At 40.0% G+C, this 15,061-nt stretch overlaps 1 protein-coding gene across 2 annotated transcripts in view; it reads left to right on the top strand.

Moving 5' to 3' along the window:
- Positions 1–11,882, top strand: part of LOC139542051 (chemokine-like protein TAFA-5) — a 53,081-nt gene extending 41,199 nt beyond the window's left edge. Inside the window, exons 4-5 of one of the 2 annotated variants that reach the window (XM_071347043.1) lie at positions 6,318–6,360; positions 10,519–11,882. In XM_071347043.1, the coding sequence (XP_071203144.1) occupies positions 6,318–6,341 (24 nt within the window). In that variant the 3' untranslated portion in view covers positions 6,342–6,360; positions 10,519–11,882. Of the gene's footprint in view, positions 1–6,317; positions 6,365–10,518 lie in introns of both variants that reach the window. The other variant, XM_071347042.1, reaches the window with a different exon arrangement.
- The last annotated feature ends 3,179 nt before the right edge of the window (positions 11,883–15,061 follow it).

Raw genomic sequence — 15,061 nt, 5'->3', positions numbered from 1 at the left:
AAGAGGCCTGGTATGTGTATACACGACATCTCGGATGTTAAGGATGGTATTATCTGTGAGGTAAGAGGCCTGGTATGTGTATACACGACATCTCGGATGTTAAGGATGGTATTATCTGTGAGGTAAGAGGCCTGGTATGTGTATACACGACATCTTGGATGTTAACCTTTCACGAGCCTCTACCCCGGGTCCGGGATCACCCCCCACCCCCCCCACACACTGATTAGCATAGCTAGCATAGCTTCACAAGTAGATAGTAGCATCTAAATATCATTAAATCACAAGTCCAAGACACCAGATGAAAGATACAGATCTTGTGAATAAAGCCACCATTTCAGATTTTTAAAATGTTTTACAGGGAAGACAAAATATGTAAATCTATTAGCTAAACACGTTAGCAAAATACACCACTTTTCTAACTCCATCAGTTTCTTACTACTTCAGGTGCTATCACCAATTCGGCTAATCTAAGATATTGATAGCCACAAACCAAGAAAAAAACTCATCAGATGACAGTCTGATAACATATTTATGGTATAGGATAGGTGTTGTTAGAAAAAAGTGCATATTTCAGGTAGAAATCACAGTTTACAATTGCACCGACCATCACAAATCGACTAGAATTACTAGATAGAGCAACGTGTATGACCAATTTACTCATCATAAAACATTTCATAAAAATAGACAAAGCATAGCAATGGAAAGACCCAGATCTTGTGATTCCAGACAATATTTCAGATTTTCTAAGCGTTTTACAGCGAAAACACAATAAATCGATAAGTTAGCATACCACATGTGAAAACGTTACCAGAGCATCGATTCCAGCCAAAGAGCGCTATAACGTAATCACCGCCAAAATATATTAATTTTTTCACTAACCTTCTCAGAATTCTTCCGATGACACTCCTGTAACATCATTTTACAACATACATATACAGTTTGTTCGAAAAGGTGCATATTTAGCCATACAAAACCGTGGTTATACAATGGAAATAGTCACAACTCAAGCCTCAAAATGAGGAACGTCAGCTTTCAGAGTGATCTAGTTTAATCGAAAGCTAATCATATACTTGACTAAAAAATACAGGGTTGACAGGAATCGAAAGACAAATTAGTTCTTAATGCAACCGCTGATTTACATTTTTAAAATTATCCTTACTTTTCAATACAGGGTTCGCCAAGTGAAGCTATACCAAACAAAATGGCGAAATATGCGTTTAAAATATTTCGACAGAACAACGATTTATCATATTAAATATTGCTTACTTTGAGCTGTTCTTGCATCAGATTCTTGGGCAATGTATCCTTTCTATGTTATAAACGTCTTTTGGTCGATAGATGTCCTCTGTCCTTGGAAATATCCACTAACGATCGAACGGGACCACAAAACGTGTCCAAAGTTTCAGAGTGCACAACAAAGAAATTCCTCAAAATCGCACTAAACGGATATAAATTGCTATAAAACGGTTCAAATTAACTACATTATGATGTTTTTAACAACTATAACGACTGAAAACATGACCGGAGAAATATTGCTGGTTAGACAACGATTTGGAATGAGGCAAGTCCGATGTCCTTCACGCTTCAGGCGCGCGACGAGAAAGGGAGGTCCCTATACATTTTGTGGTTTTATAATGGCTGTGATTGTGCAATCGATTCCATTCAAAACGTGATGACGTACAGACACCCAGAGGAAGACGTAGGCAGTGTCGGTTTCTTCATAGCATTCACTGTCGCCTTAAAAACAGACTCCAGATCAGGGGTAAAAATTTCTGAAATCTGACCCCTGTCATGAAAAGTGCTGTAGATATTGTTCTGTACCACTCAGAGACAAAATTCCAACTTCTATAGAAACTAGAAGGTGTTTTCTATCCAATAATAACAATAATATGCATATTGTACGATCAAGAATTTAGCACGAGGCAGTTTAATTTGGAGACCCAAATATGCTAATGCGGAACAGCACCCCCTATAGTTCCAAGAAGTTAAGGACTGTATTATCTGTGAGGTAAGAGGCCTGGTATGTGTATACACGACATCTCGGATGTTAAGGACTGTATTATCTGTGAGGTAAGAGGCCTGGTATGTGTATACACGACATCTCGGATGTTAACGACTGTATTATATGTGAGGTAAGAGGCCTGGTATGTGTATACACGACATCTCGGATGTTAACGACTGTATTATATGTGAGGTAAGAGGCCTGGTATGTGTATACACGACATCTCGGATGTTAACGACTGTATTATATGTGAGGTAAGAGGCCTGGTATGTGTATACACGACATCTTGGATGTTAAGGATGGTATTATCTGTGAGGTAAGAGGCCTGGTATGTGTATACACGACATCTCGGATGTTAAGGATGGTATTATCTGTGAGGTAAGAGGCCTGGTATGTGTATACACGACATCTCGGATGTTAACGACTGTATTATCTGTGAGGTAAGAGGCCTGGTATGTGTATACACGACATCTCGGATGTTAAGGACTGTATTATCTGTGCTAGTTGACCTGTAACAACTGTCTTTTATTATTCTTTTTTTTTATTCTCTCTTTTTGTTTTGCTGTATTGTTGTCTTTGATGTGTTGTTTTATATTACTACCAAATACCTTACAAGTGCAATTATTTTGTAAATGCTGGTGTTGAAAATTCAATAAACAAAGTAAAATAAACAAACATTTTTTTTTTAAAGAAGAAGAAAAAAAGAAGCCTCTTAGACCTAGACTTGGCACTCCGGTACCGCTTGCCGTGCGGTAGCAGACAGAACAGTCTATGACTAGGGTTGCTGGAGTCGTTTACAATTTTTAGGGCCTTCCTCTGACACCGCCTGGTATAGAGGTCCTGGATGGCAGGGAGCTTGGCCCCAGTGATGTACTGGGCCGTTCGCACTATCCTCTGTAGTGCCTTGCGGTCGGCGACCGAGCAGTTGCCGTACCAGGCAGTGATGTAACCCTTTAGAATGCTCTCGATGGTGCATCTCTCTTTTGTTATGTCTCGTGGGTTTCATAACCAAGTCTTTACAACAATTCAATAATAACGACCCTCATGATGCGCTGGGGCACAACCACAATACACAACAATAGCAATTCTAGCAATAGGCCTTGAAGGTGCTATAGTATGTTTCACTGCAGACCTCATCCAACAAATAATGTACAGAGAAATGGGACCAGCCCAGCTGTTAGATAGCGACTGTTGTTCATCTTCCTTAGCCATTAGATTGAATGACAATGTGTGTTGCCTGGATAAGTACACAAACTCCCGCCCCGGTCTGATAGCATGCACTCTGGCATGTTGTGTATTTGGGGCTCTGACGAGGCAGAATAGTAGCATTTCTAGTGGTTGTTAGTGGTTCTGAGCATGATGAGTCTTTAGATGGTTAACCCCACCCAGCAAAGGCCACTCCAGGATGCTAGCACATTACTGTGCAGTCCTCTTGCGATACAATGTTTCTTTTTTTGTCATTGTGCTCGCAGTGTCTACAATGGCTGGGAACTCTGAAGGTGAGAATTAGTGTCCTTGTCTGAACTACCACTCGTGTTAATGTAGTGTTGCCTCTTCTCCGGTTCAGTGTACCCCTCCACAGTATGCAACCAAGCTGCTGGGGTTACTTGAGTAAAACCGTTTGTAATAGTGGATTTTATATATGTAGCAATGTTTGTAGAGATCCTTTTTTTAGTGGCACAACTGGTTTGTACATTGTCAAGTGGGTGGTCATGATGTGTGTTAGTGATCAGAGGAGCACTGGTTCGAGCCCAGTAAAGGGACCGGGACAGTGGAGGAAGCGAAGCTGTTAGCAGCAACAGTGAAGCCAGTTACATAGAGACACATTCTTTTTTTTAAGGTTAGATCAGCACTCCTACTCTGAGAAGCTTGACACATACTTGACACATAGTCCTCGGAGCTCGGGGTCAGGGTTTATGCCTTTCAGTTAAACAAAGAAGAGCTAAATAGGGAAACACTCGATACCTTTAATGTATCCCTCTCTTTCTCCATCCCTCTCCCGTCATTTTTTTTCTCTCGATCTTTCTCTTTGTCGCCTAAGGAGAGGACTTAGTCTGCGATGTCCTTAGGTTTCTTGTCCTGTAAACGCTAGGCATTGCTCAGCTGTTTGTTTGACTGGCAGTGGTACAGGCCACTATGTCTCTCGCACACCTCCTCCTCTCCTGGACCCAACTCACCTTGTTAGTGTCAGCGTTTAACAGTGCCAAGCTAGTGCCACTACCGCCTCAGCACATTGGCTTGAGTTAGTGTCCCCACAATCGATATCTAAGAGAAGTAGCGAGAGAAGGGCACTTAATTGTTGGAGAAGTACTAGCTCAATCGGGACTCGCCTTTGGGGGGGGAAATCCCTTTTTCTTTGAGAGCCGAACGAGGGAAAAGTGCCAAAGTTGGGTATATCCCCAAAGCCAACACTTCCTTTGGCCGACCTTTCCTTCAAGTTCTCTGCTGCCAAGGACTGTAACAAATTGCAAGAATCACTGAAGCTTGAGTCTTATATCTCCCTCTCTAACTTTAAGTGTCAGCTTTCAGAGCAGTTTGCCGATCACTGTTACTGTACACAGCCAATCTGTAAATAGCACACCCAACTATCTCATCCCCATATTGTTATTTATCCTCTTGCTCCTTTGCACCCCAGTATCTCTACTTGCACATCATCATCTGCACATATATCACTCCAGTATTAATGCTAAGTTGTAATTATTTTCGCCTCTATGGCATATTTATTGCCTACCTCCATACTCTTCTACATTTGCACACACTGAGCATAGATTTTTCTATTGTGATATTGACTATACGTTTGTTTATGTGTCGCACTGCTTTACTTTATCTTAGCCAGGTCGCAGTTGTAAATGAGAACTTGTTCTCAAATGGCCTACCTGGTTAAATAAAGGTGAAATATAAAATAAATTAAAATATCAATACCTCGCCTTCTACTCGGTTCTTGTACGTTTATAATAGATAGCAAGGTCTTGGAACTCTTCTCACACCACCAGTAGAGAATGTTCTAGGCATTCAGCCTTCAACTGAAGAAAACAATGAAATCAAGAAACCTTGGGCATGCTCGGAAGATTCTATTGTGGTCATTTGAGATTTTTTTCCCCCTCACTCTTTTCTTATTTTGATATAAAGATGCCGCAGAAGTACTTAGCATTTAGATGAGATGATGTCGAAGCGGTGTGGTGTATCAGCACCGCTCCGAGGAGTGTTTCTCTGATAGCGCTTGGTAGGGCACTCGGACAGACAGAACAGACACAGCAGGCAGACAGACAAACAGATGGACCAGACACACACCAGACACAACCAGACACAACATACAGAGACACGACTGAACTACCGACTGACCAACAGATGGGTGGGAAGTGGAATACCAAATGTGCCCGTTGTTGCTGCAGGAGCCCCCCCCCCCCGTACAGCAGAGAAGAGGCTCCTGGGAACGCCAATGTGTTTACCGCTCCCCACTGTACCATGGCCTTGATTGGCTGCACAGACCATTAGCTTCCTGATTATTAGACTTTAGCTTCTTGGAAGTAAGATATTCACATTCCCCACAGCTAGAAAGCACTGGCAGTGGTTTCCGTCCCTCTGGGCAAAAGGCAAACAGTTGTTTTTGATGCTTACCAGTTTAAATGCGCTGACGAGTTTCTTCAAATGTGAGGGAAACAACAGAAAGTGCTCTGGGAAATTAATGAGATGCACAAAATATTAGTGCTTATTCACAGAGAATAGATAATGAAGTGGAAATAAAGTATTCCTTTGCTATTAAACAACATGCAGCAAGCATATAGTTCAATTTTCACTGGACACACAGTATATTGTAATTGTTCTATTGTGACACTGGAAGGTAATGCCTCGGGAACCATGGCTCAGTCGCCCATATGGACCCACCTTACCTGCTAGTATTTCCTGGTAGTGTATAGTTCAAAGGTCAGAAAAAATGCAACGTTTGACAAGTAAGCCTAACTTTACGTTTTGGGCTCCCGAGTGGCACAGCGGTCTAAGGCACTTCACCAGCTGTGATCGGGAGTCCCATAGGGCCCAGCATAGGGGAGGGTTTGGCCGGGGTAGACGGCATTTTAACATAAGAATTTGTTCTTAACTGACTTGCCTGGTTAAAAAAAATATATATATATAAGTTTCCATCATCTAGCCTTAAATTTAATTGAATGTTTTTTCATCTGTGCTTCAAAAGGGACATCTGTTATATGCTCCTTGCCATTTTGCTGGTCTAAAGCATGATAGTACACTTTGATAGAAGAGAGCTGTGGTCTGTCCTGAAGTTTCTGCCTTCCAATCTTGTCTTTTATCTTCTTTCTAGCCTTTGCCTAAGGAACCATCGTAAGGAGTTTAGAACACAGTGGGTAGGTGAGTCTGGCTCAATCCATTTTCTTTTTTGCACTGCCAGCTGTCAATCACATTTTTATATACAGTGGCAAGAAAAAAGTATGTGAACCTGTTATGAGAATTTTGTTATCAATGTTCATAGACTTCAATTAATCTACTCAGTCTGCAACCCAGAGTTTGTAAGATTCTGGTTGAATGAAGCAGACAAGAGTCCCAGCATATAAAAATCAAAGTGTTTATTCAATTACTATTATTGTTATAATGCTTCTTTTCACAATCTATGTATATGTGCTTTTTACCGTTATTATCCTTAACCTATGTTGATAAATACCTCCCGTTAATCTTTCCTAGAAGTTTACAATAATTATTTGTATGAATCCCGATATATTATTTAGATCTCACACTTCATACGACTATAAGTTCTACTTATTCTTAGTTGTTCCTTGTGACTTTTGACTGATCAATATATCTATCTGACACGCAAATAATTATCTTCTTATTCTATGTGTGTGCTTTTAAAACTCTGATTCAACTACTTCTATGTGTCTCATAATTGGTGTGTATGTCACTACTCCCTAGGTGTGTGCTCCCACTCTATGCTCACAATCTATGTGTATCTTTTAACCTATGTGTGCTTTTCCTTTCCTGAAACTTTATCTATAGAGGTGTCTTTCGACCGGACATTAGGTCTCACACGTCTACAACTATAAGCTATTTTCCAGGGTTCATAAGGCCCGAGTTAGCAGCCTATTTTTCTGTTGTTCCTTGTGACTCGTTAATATCTCGTATCTCACCCCGCTATATTAGGTTTCCCTTCTTTTCCCTCCTTCCTTTTTTGGACGTTATTTCAGTATTGTCTTTTGAATCGTATCTATGGTTAATTCACCACATGTTAATTGACCATTTGAGTTATCTTGTTCGCATAGAATTACCGTCCTATCTCACCAAACCTATTTTATATCCCTTGTTAATAATCTTTCGGCCTTTTCTCACAGACCTCAATTATTAAGATAGTTTTATTTATGGTAGTGCACAGGTACCTCAGGTCTTCGCGGACCTGATTGATTTCGTTATACACAAAGTATAAACCGTCACGGTGAATCTGTTTAGAATACCTAAGATCCTATCCCTGACTTCTAGGTGTTTAGAATATCAAGTCCAAGATGTCTTCAAATATTCCCCCAAATTTGTGAATAAAGACTTACTGACCTTGTCTTGTAGGCTGGGAAAAGCAATGTCGGTTGGATTCCGTCACTGTCTCTGTCGACCTTAGATATATACCGGCCTGTTATGGAACCCCAATGTCAGGGGACAGGTCTTTGATTTACGGGTCAACGACCCGCCCGTGCACGTGTTACAGGTATTGGAATCCGGTTCGAAGGACCACATTGTTATGAGAATTTTGTTATCAATGTTCATAAACTTCAATTAATCTACTCAGTCTGCAACCCAGAGTTTGTAAGATTCTGGTTGAATGAAGCAGACAAGAGTCCCAGCGTACAAAAATCAAAGTGTTTATTCATCAGAACGTTCTGAAGTCCATTATACAAAGACATCCATTTTATAGCTGCGCACATACTTCCACACAAACAGTAGGTATCCTACGCACATACTTACACACAAACAGTAGGTGAGTTTTATCTCTATAGTTCTCACCACTGTGTATCACTGCCCAGCCGACAGTTCCATTCCCCCGAGATTAGGGAAACCTTGAGAAGTACTCCCTATGCTCTCATAGGTTCCTCAGAGGCCTTGCCTGGTCGGTCCAAACACAGTTTAACTGTTCTCAGTATCTTTCTCGGCCCCCACATACAAGTTCAAATCCTGAGCTACACCTTGCTCAGACAGTCTGTGTTTTTCCACTATACAGATACATTGTTTAACCTAATTCTGACTAAAACTGCACACATCATCAGATTATAATTGTATGATTCTAATCAATTTCATACAATTATAAGGTTTCAGAGTGGAATTATTTAATCATTATCTTTCAACATTTAAATTATTTTATCAGAACCCTTTGGAATTACCTGTACTTCCACATAAATAGAATTTGATCTGATCTTCATCTAAGTCACAACAATAGACAGTCTGCTTAAACTAATAGTACACAAACAATTATACGTTTTCATGTCTTTATTGAACACACTGTGTAAAAATTCAGTGCAGGGTGGAAAAAGTATGTGAACCCTTGGATTTAATAACTGGTTGACCCTCCTTTGGCAGCAATAACCTCAACCAAACATGTTCTGTAGTTGCGGATCAGACCTGTACAATGGTCAGGAGGAATTTTGGACCATTCCTCTTTACAAAACTGTTTCAGTTCAGCAATTTTAGTTCAGCAATAAACTTGGGAATTCATTTTTCTGTTGTTGATAGCCAGCTGTCCAGGCCATGAGGCAGCAAAGCAGCCCCAAACCATGATGCTCCCTCCACCATACTTTACAGTTGGGATGAGGTTTTGATGTTGGTGTGCTGTGCCTGTTTTTCTCCACACATAGTGTTGTGTGTTCCTTCCAAACAACTCAACTTTAGTTTAATCTGTCCACAGAATATTTTGGAACATCCAGATTCTCTTTTGCGAACTTCAGACATGCAGCAATGTTTTTTTTTGACAGCAGTGGCTTCTTCCGTGGCGTCCTCCCATGAACACCATTCTTGTTTAGTGTTTCACGAATCGTGGACTCGTCAACAGAGATGTTACCATGTTCCAGAGATTTCTCTAAGTCTAAGTCGGAACACAAGTTTTTAGCTGTACCCTCAATAACATCTGCGAAATATGTGTACGTATGTGACCAATAACATTTGGTTTGATTTGATTTGAGATGAGCAGTAGTGCAGATCTGAGAACATCATGCCATCTACCAATTCTAACATTATTCGTTGGAGTTTTAAAAGGTAAAACTTACACCTATTCATAGCAAAAATGTTCTCTTTTCCACAGAAAATACATAATTGGTGGTTGCATTTTCCTCTGCGAAAATTACTTTGATGTAAAAAAAAAAGGCATGAGAAAAATCTAAAGGCGCTATACTGCTAGAAAATTACTTAATGCAGAGGGTTACAAATTAAAAAGCCCAAAGAGGCTACTTCAAAGGACCAGGCTACTTCAAATGGCTGTGTTGTTTAAGAAGACTAAGGAAATATACTGTGGTGTTGAGAGTGTGCGCTATTTTTGGACTGAGAAGGAAAGAAAACGAATAACCAAATTAAGTCAAACCCGCACTGCAGAAAACCGTAAACTCCTTTTTTTTTTACCAGGGGTAAACATTGGCTACTGCAGTTTATCCAATTATTTAGTGAATTTCTGAAGCCATAGGAATATTATGTGTCCATGGTGCAGGGCTGTGTGAATCCCTGCCTAGAAAAACTATGACTGTAAAATTGGGTGAAATTGCAGAATCTCAATGCCTCTGTCTCACAGCCAATGTTGTAAGATTGATTTTCATTCTTCCACAGAGATAACAAAATGTATCACACAATTACCAGAGATGGGGAGAAAAAGGGAAATTGGGTGCGTCGTAAATATTTATTTTCCCGGTAGCCTCAAATTCATGAATTTCTTTGCAGATTTCCAGACTCATATTTAAATGTATGAAAGCTGCATATGAGGGGTCTAGGGTGTCTAATTTGACCATTGCTCATGGTGAATCATTTCTAAATGTTAATAAAAAAGTAGCTTTGGAATAGTACATGAAGTATACAGATAAAGATGGGGAGGATTCAAATAGTATGTTTTATTTAACCTTTATTTGTACAGGTTATTCTCACTGAGATAAAATCTCTTTTACAAGAGAGACCTGTTCAATGTAATCCTACATAGTCCTTAAGCTGTCATTATACACCACTTGTTGGAATATTAGGAGGGTTTGTATTGTCAAATCAAATTGCATTAGTCACATGCGCCGAATACAGTGAAATGCTTACTTACGAGCCCCTAACCAACAATGCAGTTTCAAAAAATACAGATAAGAATAAGAGATTAAAAGGAACAAATCAGCTTACTTGGGAAGTTGATTTTATTTTTCCCTTTTATAAAGTTCATAGTTCACTCAAGATGAAGTCACCCTGTATAAATGACAATGAACAACCACGAGTGATGAAACACCTTGTTTTCTCAATTCTACTGTTTATCCCCCTTTCTCCCTCTCTCTAACCCCCTACCCCCATCCCAGGTTTTTTTTGCCAATCATGGCAGAAGGGGAACAGAGGGCAAACACATTTTTTCTCAAACCACTACACACCCCCACTCCACAGACCAGAGGAGCCCTACTATGTGACAGTGCACAGATGTCCGTACTAGCCAATGAAAGCAACACACCACAGCATCATCATCGGGACCCACATGCCACGTCACAAACTGAAGTACAAATCCTACTGTATATAGCCTGGGTTGTTTCAGCACGGCAAGCAGGATATCATTGGGAGTCTATGCATGTGTGAGGAACCAAGCATTTTTCTACCTATCCCTATGGAAAGAAATCTGAAGGTGTGTGTGGGGGGGGGGGGTGACTTGGACAATAGTTTGTTGTGTCAAGGTGTTGGAGGAGAAACTCTTGGATGGATTTGTCAGTGACTATTTAACTTGACATTGACAGAACATTGTTTATCTGGTGCATAGGACTGTCTGTCATGAGGCACTTACTGATAGACACCTGCCTGGCCCTTTATCGTGTGTGTGTGTGTATGTGTGTGTGTGTGTGTGTACCTCCTGATATACAATGGGAACAAGTTGACATAATCTTGTTCTTAAGTGTGACACATCCAGTATTGTACTTCTGTCTAGAACTTTGTCACTTTACCTGAAGCTCACTTTCTTGCAAACTTGTATAATCATGTTTTAGGGGATGATCATGGATGTAAAGCATCATTATAACAGAATCATATCTTTTCAATACATAAATATATATAGAAAGATCTACGTCACATAAGTTAAAAACAGTAAGTATGTCCGTCAATGTGTAGTATCAATTAATATTTCAAAGTTATGGTTTAAATTGCCTATGTTTTAATATGAAGCTCATTGCAAGTGGCACACCTCCACACTACATCAAAGTGCTGCTGTTTATATTGGATATAATGTGTACATTCACCGTGTATACTGTTCCGTGAATATTTTTTACTTGCATTTATGTTACAGGAATATAAGAGAGTGAGCATCACAGAAAGAGTGAGATCATAAGGATATTGTACACATATCACTGACATGTAGTTATTTTCCTTCGAAAAACATGAGGATAAAGAGAGCCTCATCCCTGGGGCTAATTTAATTGTGTGTGTGTGTGTGAATGTACTCACGTGTGAATGTAGTCATGTGTGCTTGATGCTTGATTCACAGTGATAACTTTTACATGCACACAGTATTCCGGATAGTAGCTCATAACCCAGTTAAGGTCTTATTCAGGATAAGATGTTTACATGCACCTTTGATATCCCGCTCACGAGTATCCCTTTATCCATGAATAAACGAAATATTCATAATTTGCCCGTGAATTATTTTTTTGACAGGGGCTGCGGGATTTTTTGTTGTTGCCTCACTTAGATAAAAAAATTAAATCATAATCTGACCATAAGTAGGCTATTTGTTTGTCAACTTCTCCAAAATTTGATACATACTTCTCTTTTGTCATTACTTGGTACTCAATAATAATGTCATAAATCGATAGAATGATCATCAACAATCTAGTTGACATCTGTAAAGTGTTATCTTTCATTTCTGCTTCTCTCACGGAGCGAAGACGTTTGGGGACCGGGGAGATTTTCCTTGCAAAATTTCCAAATTACATCAGTTTGTTGGCCGGTTTTAAAGGACCCCCCAACCCTCTGAAGAATGACGAAGGCTACTTGTACATATTCACAAATCGGGTGTGGGAATTTCCATGTGGAGTTGATAAACATCAACATATAGCTAGCATGCTAACCTGCTAACCTTATCTAACTAGCTAGCTAAAGTTACAGTGGGGCAAAAAAGTATTTAGTCAGCCACCAATTGTGCAAGTTCTCCCACTTAAAAAGATGAGAGGACTGTAATTTTCATCATAGGTACACTTCAACTATGACAGACAAAATGAGAAAAAAAATCCAGAAAATCACATTGTAGGATTTTTAATGAATTTATTTGCAAATTATGGTGGAAAATAAGTATTTGGTCAATAACAAAAGTTTATCTCAATACTTTGTTATATACCCTTTGTTGGCAATGACAGAGGTCAAACATTTTCTGTAAGTCTTCACAAGGTTTTCACACACTGTTGCTGGTATTTTTGCCCATTCCTCCATGCAGATCTCCTCTAGAGCAGTGATGTTTTGGGGTTGTTGCTGGGCAACACGGACTTTCAACTCCCTCCAAAGATTTTCTATGGGGTTGAGATCTGGAGACTGGCTAGGCCACTCCAGGACCTTGAAATGCTTCTTACGAAGCCACTCCTTCGTTGCCCGGGCGGTGTGTTTGGGATCATTGTCATGCTGAAAGACCCAGCCACGTTTCATCTTCAATGCCCTTGCTGATGGAAGGAGGTTTTCACTCAAAATCTCACGATACATGGCCCCATTCATTCTGTCCTTTACATGGATCAGTCGTCCTGGTCCCTTTGCAGAAAAACAGCCCCAAAGCATGATGTTTCCACCCCCATGTTTCACAGTAGGCATGGTGTTCTTTGGATGCAACTCAGCATTCTTTGTCCTCCAAACATGACGAGTTGAGTTTTTACCAAAAAGTTCTATTTTGGTTTCATCTGACCATATGACATTCTCCCAATCTTCTTCTGGATCATCCAAATGCTCTCTAGCAAACTTCAGACGGGCCTGGACTTATACTGGCTTAAGCAGGGGGACACGTCTGGCACTGCAGGATTTGAGTCCCTGGCGGCATAGTGTGTTACTGATGGTAGGCTTTATTACTTTGGTCCCAGCTCTCTGCAGGTCATTCACTAGGTCCCCCCGTATGGTTCTGGGATTTTTGCTCAACGTTCTTGTGATCATTTTGACCCCACGGGGTGAGATCTTGCGTGGAGCCCCAGATCGAGGGAGATTATCAGTGGTCTTGTATGTCTTCCATTTCCTAATAATTGCTCCCACAGTTGATTTCTTCAAACCAAGCTGCTTACCTATTGCAGATTCAGTCTTCCCAGCCTGGTGCAGGTCTACAATTTTGTTTCTGGTGTCCTTTGACAGCTCTTTGGTCTTGGCCATAGTGGAGTTTGGAGTGTGACTGTTTGAGGTTGTGGACAGGTGTCTTTTATACTGATAACAAGTTCAAACAGGTGCCATTAATACAGGTAACGAGTGGAGGACAGAGGATCCTCTTAAACAAGAAGTTACAGGTCTGCGAGAGCCAGAAATCTTGCTTGTTTGTAGGTGACCAAATACTTATTTTCCACCATAATTTGCTAATAAATTCATTAAAAATCCTACAATGTGATTTGCTGGATTTTTTTTCTCATTTTGTCTGTCATAGTTGAAGTGTACCTATGATGAAGATTACAGGCCTCACTCATCTTTTTAAGTGGGAGAACTTGCACAATTGGTGGCTGACTAAATACTTTTTTGCCCCACTGTATATGTTGTTGCTGTTTTTTTTTAACTACAACATATTCAAAAGATTAGCCAGCTGGCTCTGTGGCTGGTCATGGATTTGTCATAAGCATTGATTTAGGGAAAACATCCCCACAGATGGAAACCACTTTGGCTTTGCCATCTATTGTTATCGCCAAAGTTGTGTCATCTTACATAAATTGTGGACGCGAATCCGCCATATAAATAGTTAGAAAGAATAAGATGAAGCTCCAGTAACATGGGTAACTATTGAAAGAAAGCTGATCTGCGTTTTTCTACATTGTAATGGACACGGGGGAACCTTTGGTAGGTAACGTTACGCTGCTGGTAGGCTTCGGCTGTGGTAGAGCAAAGCCACGTCAGCCCTTGCTCATGGTTCTCACAGGGGAAGTGAAATTATAGGCTACATTGACTTTAGTCATAATCATGCACGCCACAAATAACATGTAACTATAAAATTCATATTTATTTTTTTCGCAGGTGACTTTTAATTATCTGGATAGACACTTGTGGTTTCTAGCTAACGTTACACCAATTAAAACATTGAAGAAAAAAATACGTACGTTTGCACCTCCTAGTTTCATTTTCTCCATGGCTCAGACGGCAAAGTGGACACAAGGCGGTTGGGCTCATTTTAGTAACGAAGAAGAAGAACTTTGCAGCTGTTTCTGATTCATAAACAACGCCATGCTGGTGGGTGGTAACATTCAAATAAAACCCAGCCCTGAAACGAAACGTAGGCTGTCAATCATTTCTATGTCATATCATAGGATAAGACACCGCGTTCACACAGACTTGCACAAAGTGGGCAGTTCGGATTTGTCACTTCAAACACAAATATATCATTCTTTGTCTAAAACAAATGACTTATTGACATAAATCGTTGTGCAACATCATGGGTAAGCTCTAGCCATCATCTTTCAGGTTGAAAAAGTGGATTTCTACTGATGTTGAAAAGCTATAAAAACGATCCACTATGTTTCTGATACTATTCAGTTCGTCTTGGATGCATGTTTAGAGAGTGAAATACAGTCAGCTTTTATGTTGCGGACATTTTTGCACATTTAGGCTACAGTATATTACATTTTTTTTAAGATGAAATAAATTAATCATATTTCACCACACAAAATTAACATTTGGCCTATCAAGAAACACTTAATTCTA

This window comes from Salvelinus alpinus, chromosome 17, assembly GCF_045679555.1.
Source record: "Salvelinus alpinus chromosome 17, SLU_Salpinus.1, whole genome shotgun sequence".
Lineage (NCBI taxonomy): Eukaryota > Metazoa > Chordata > Actinopteri > Salmoniformes > Salmonidae > Salvelinus > Salvelinus alpinus.
This window is presented reverse-complemented; position numbering and strand designations above follow the sequence as displayed.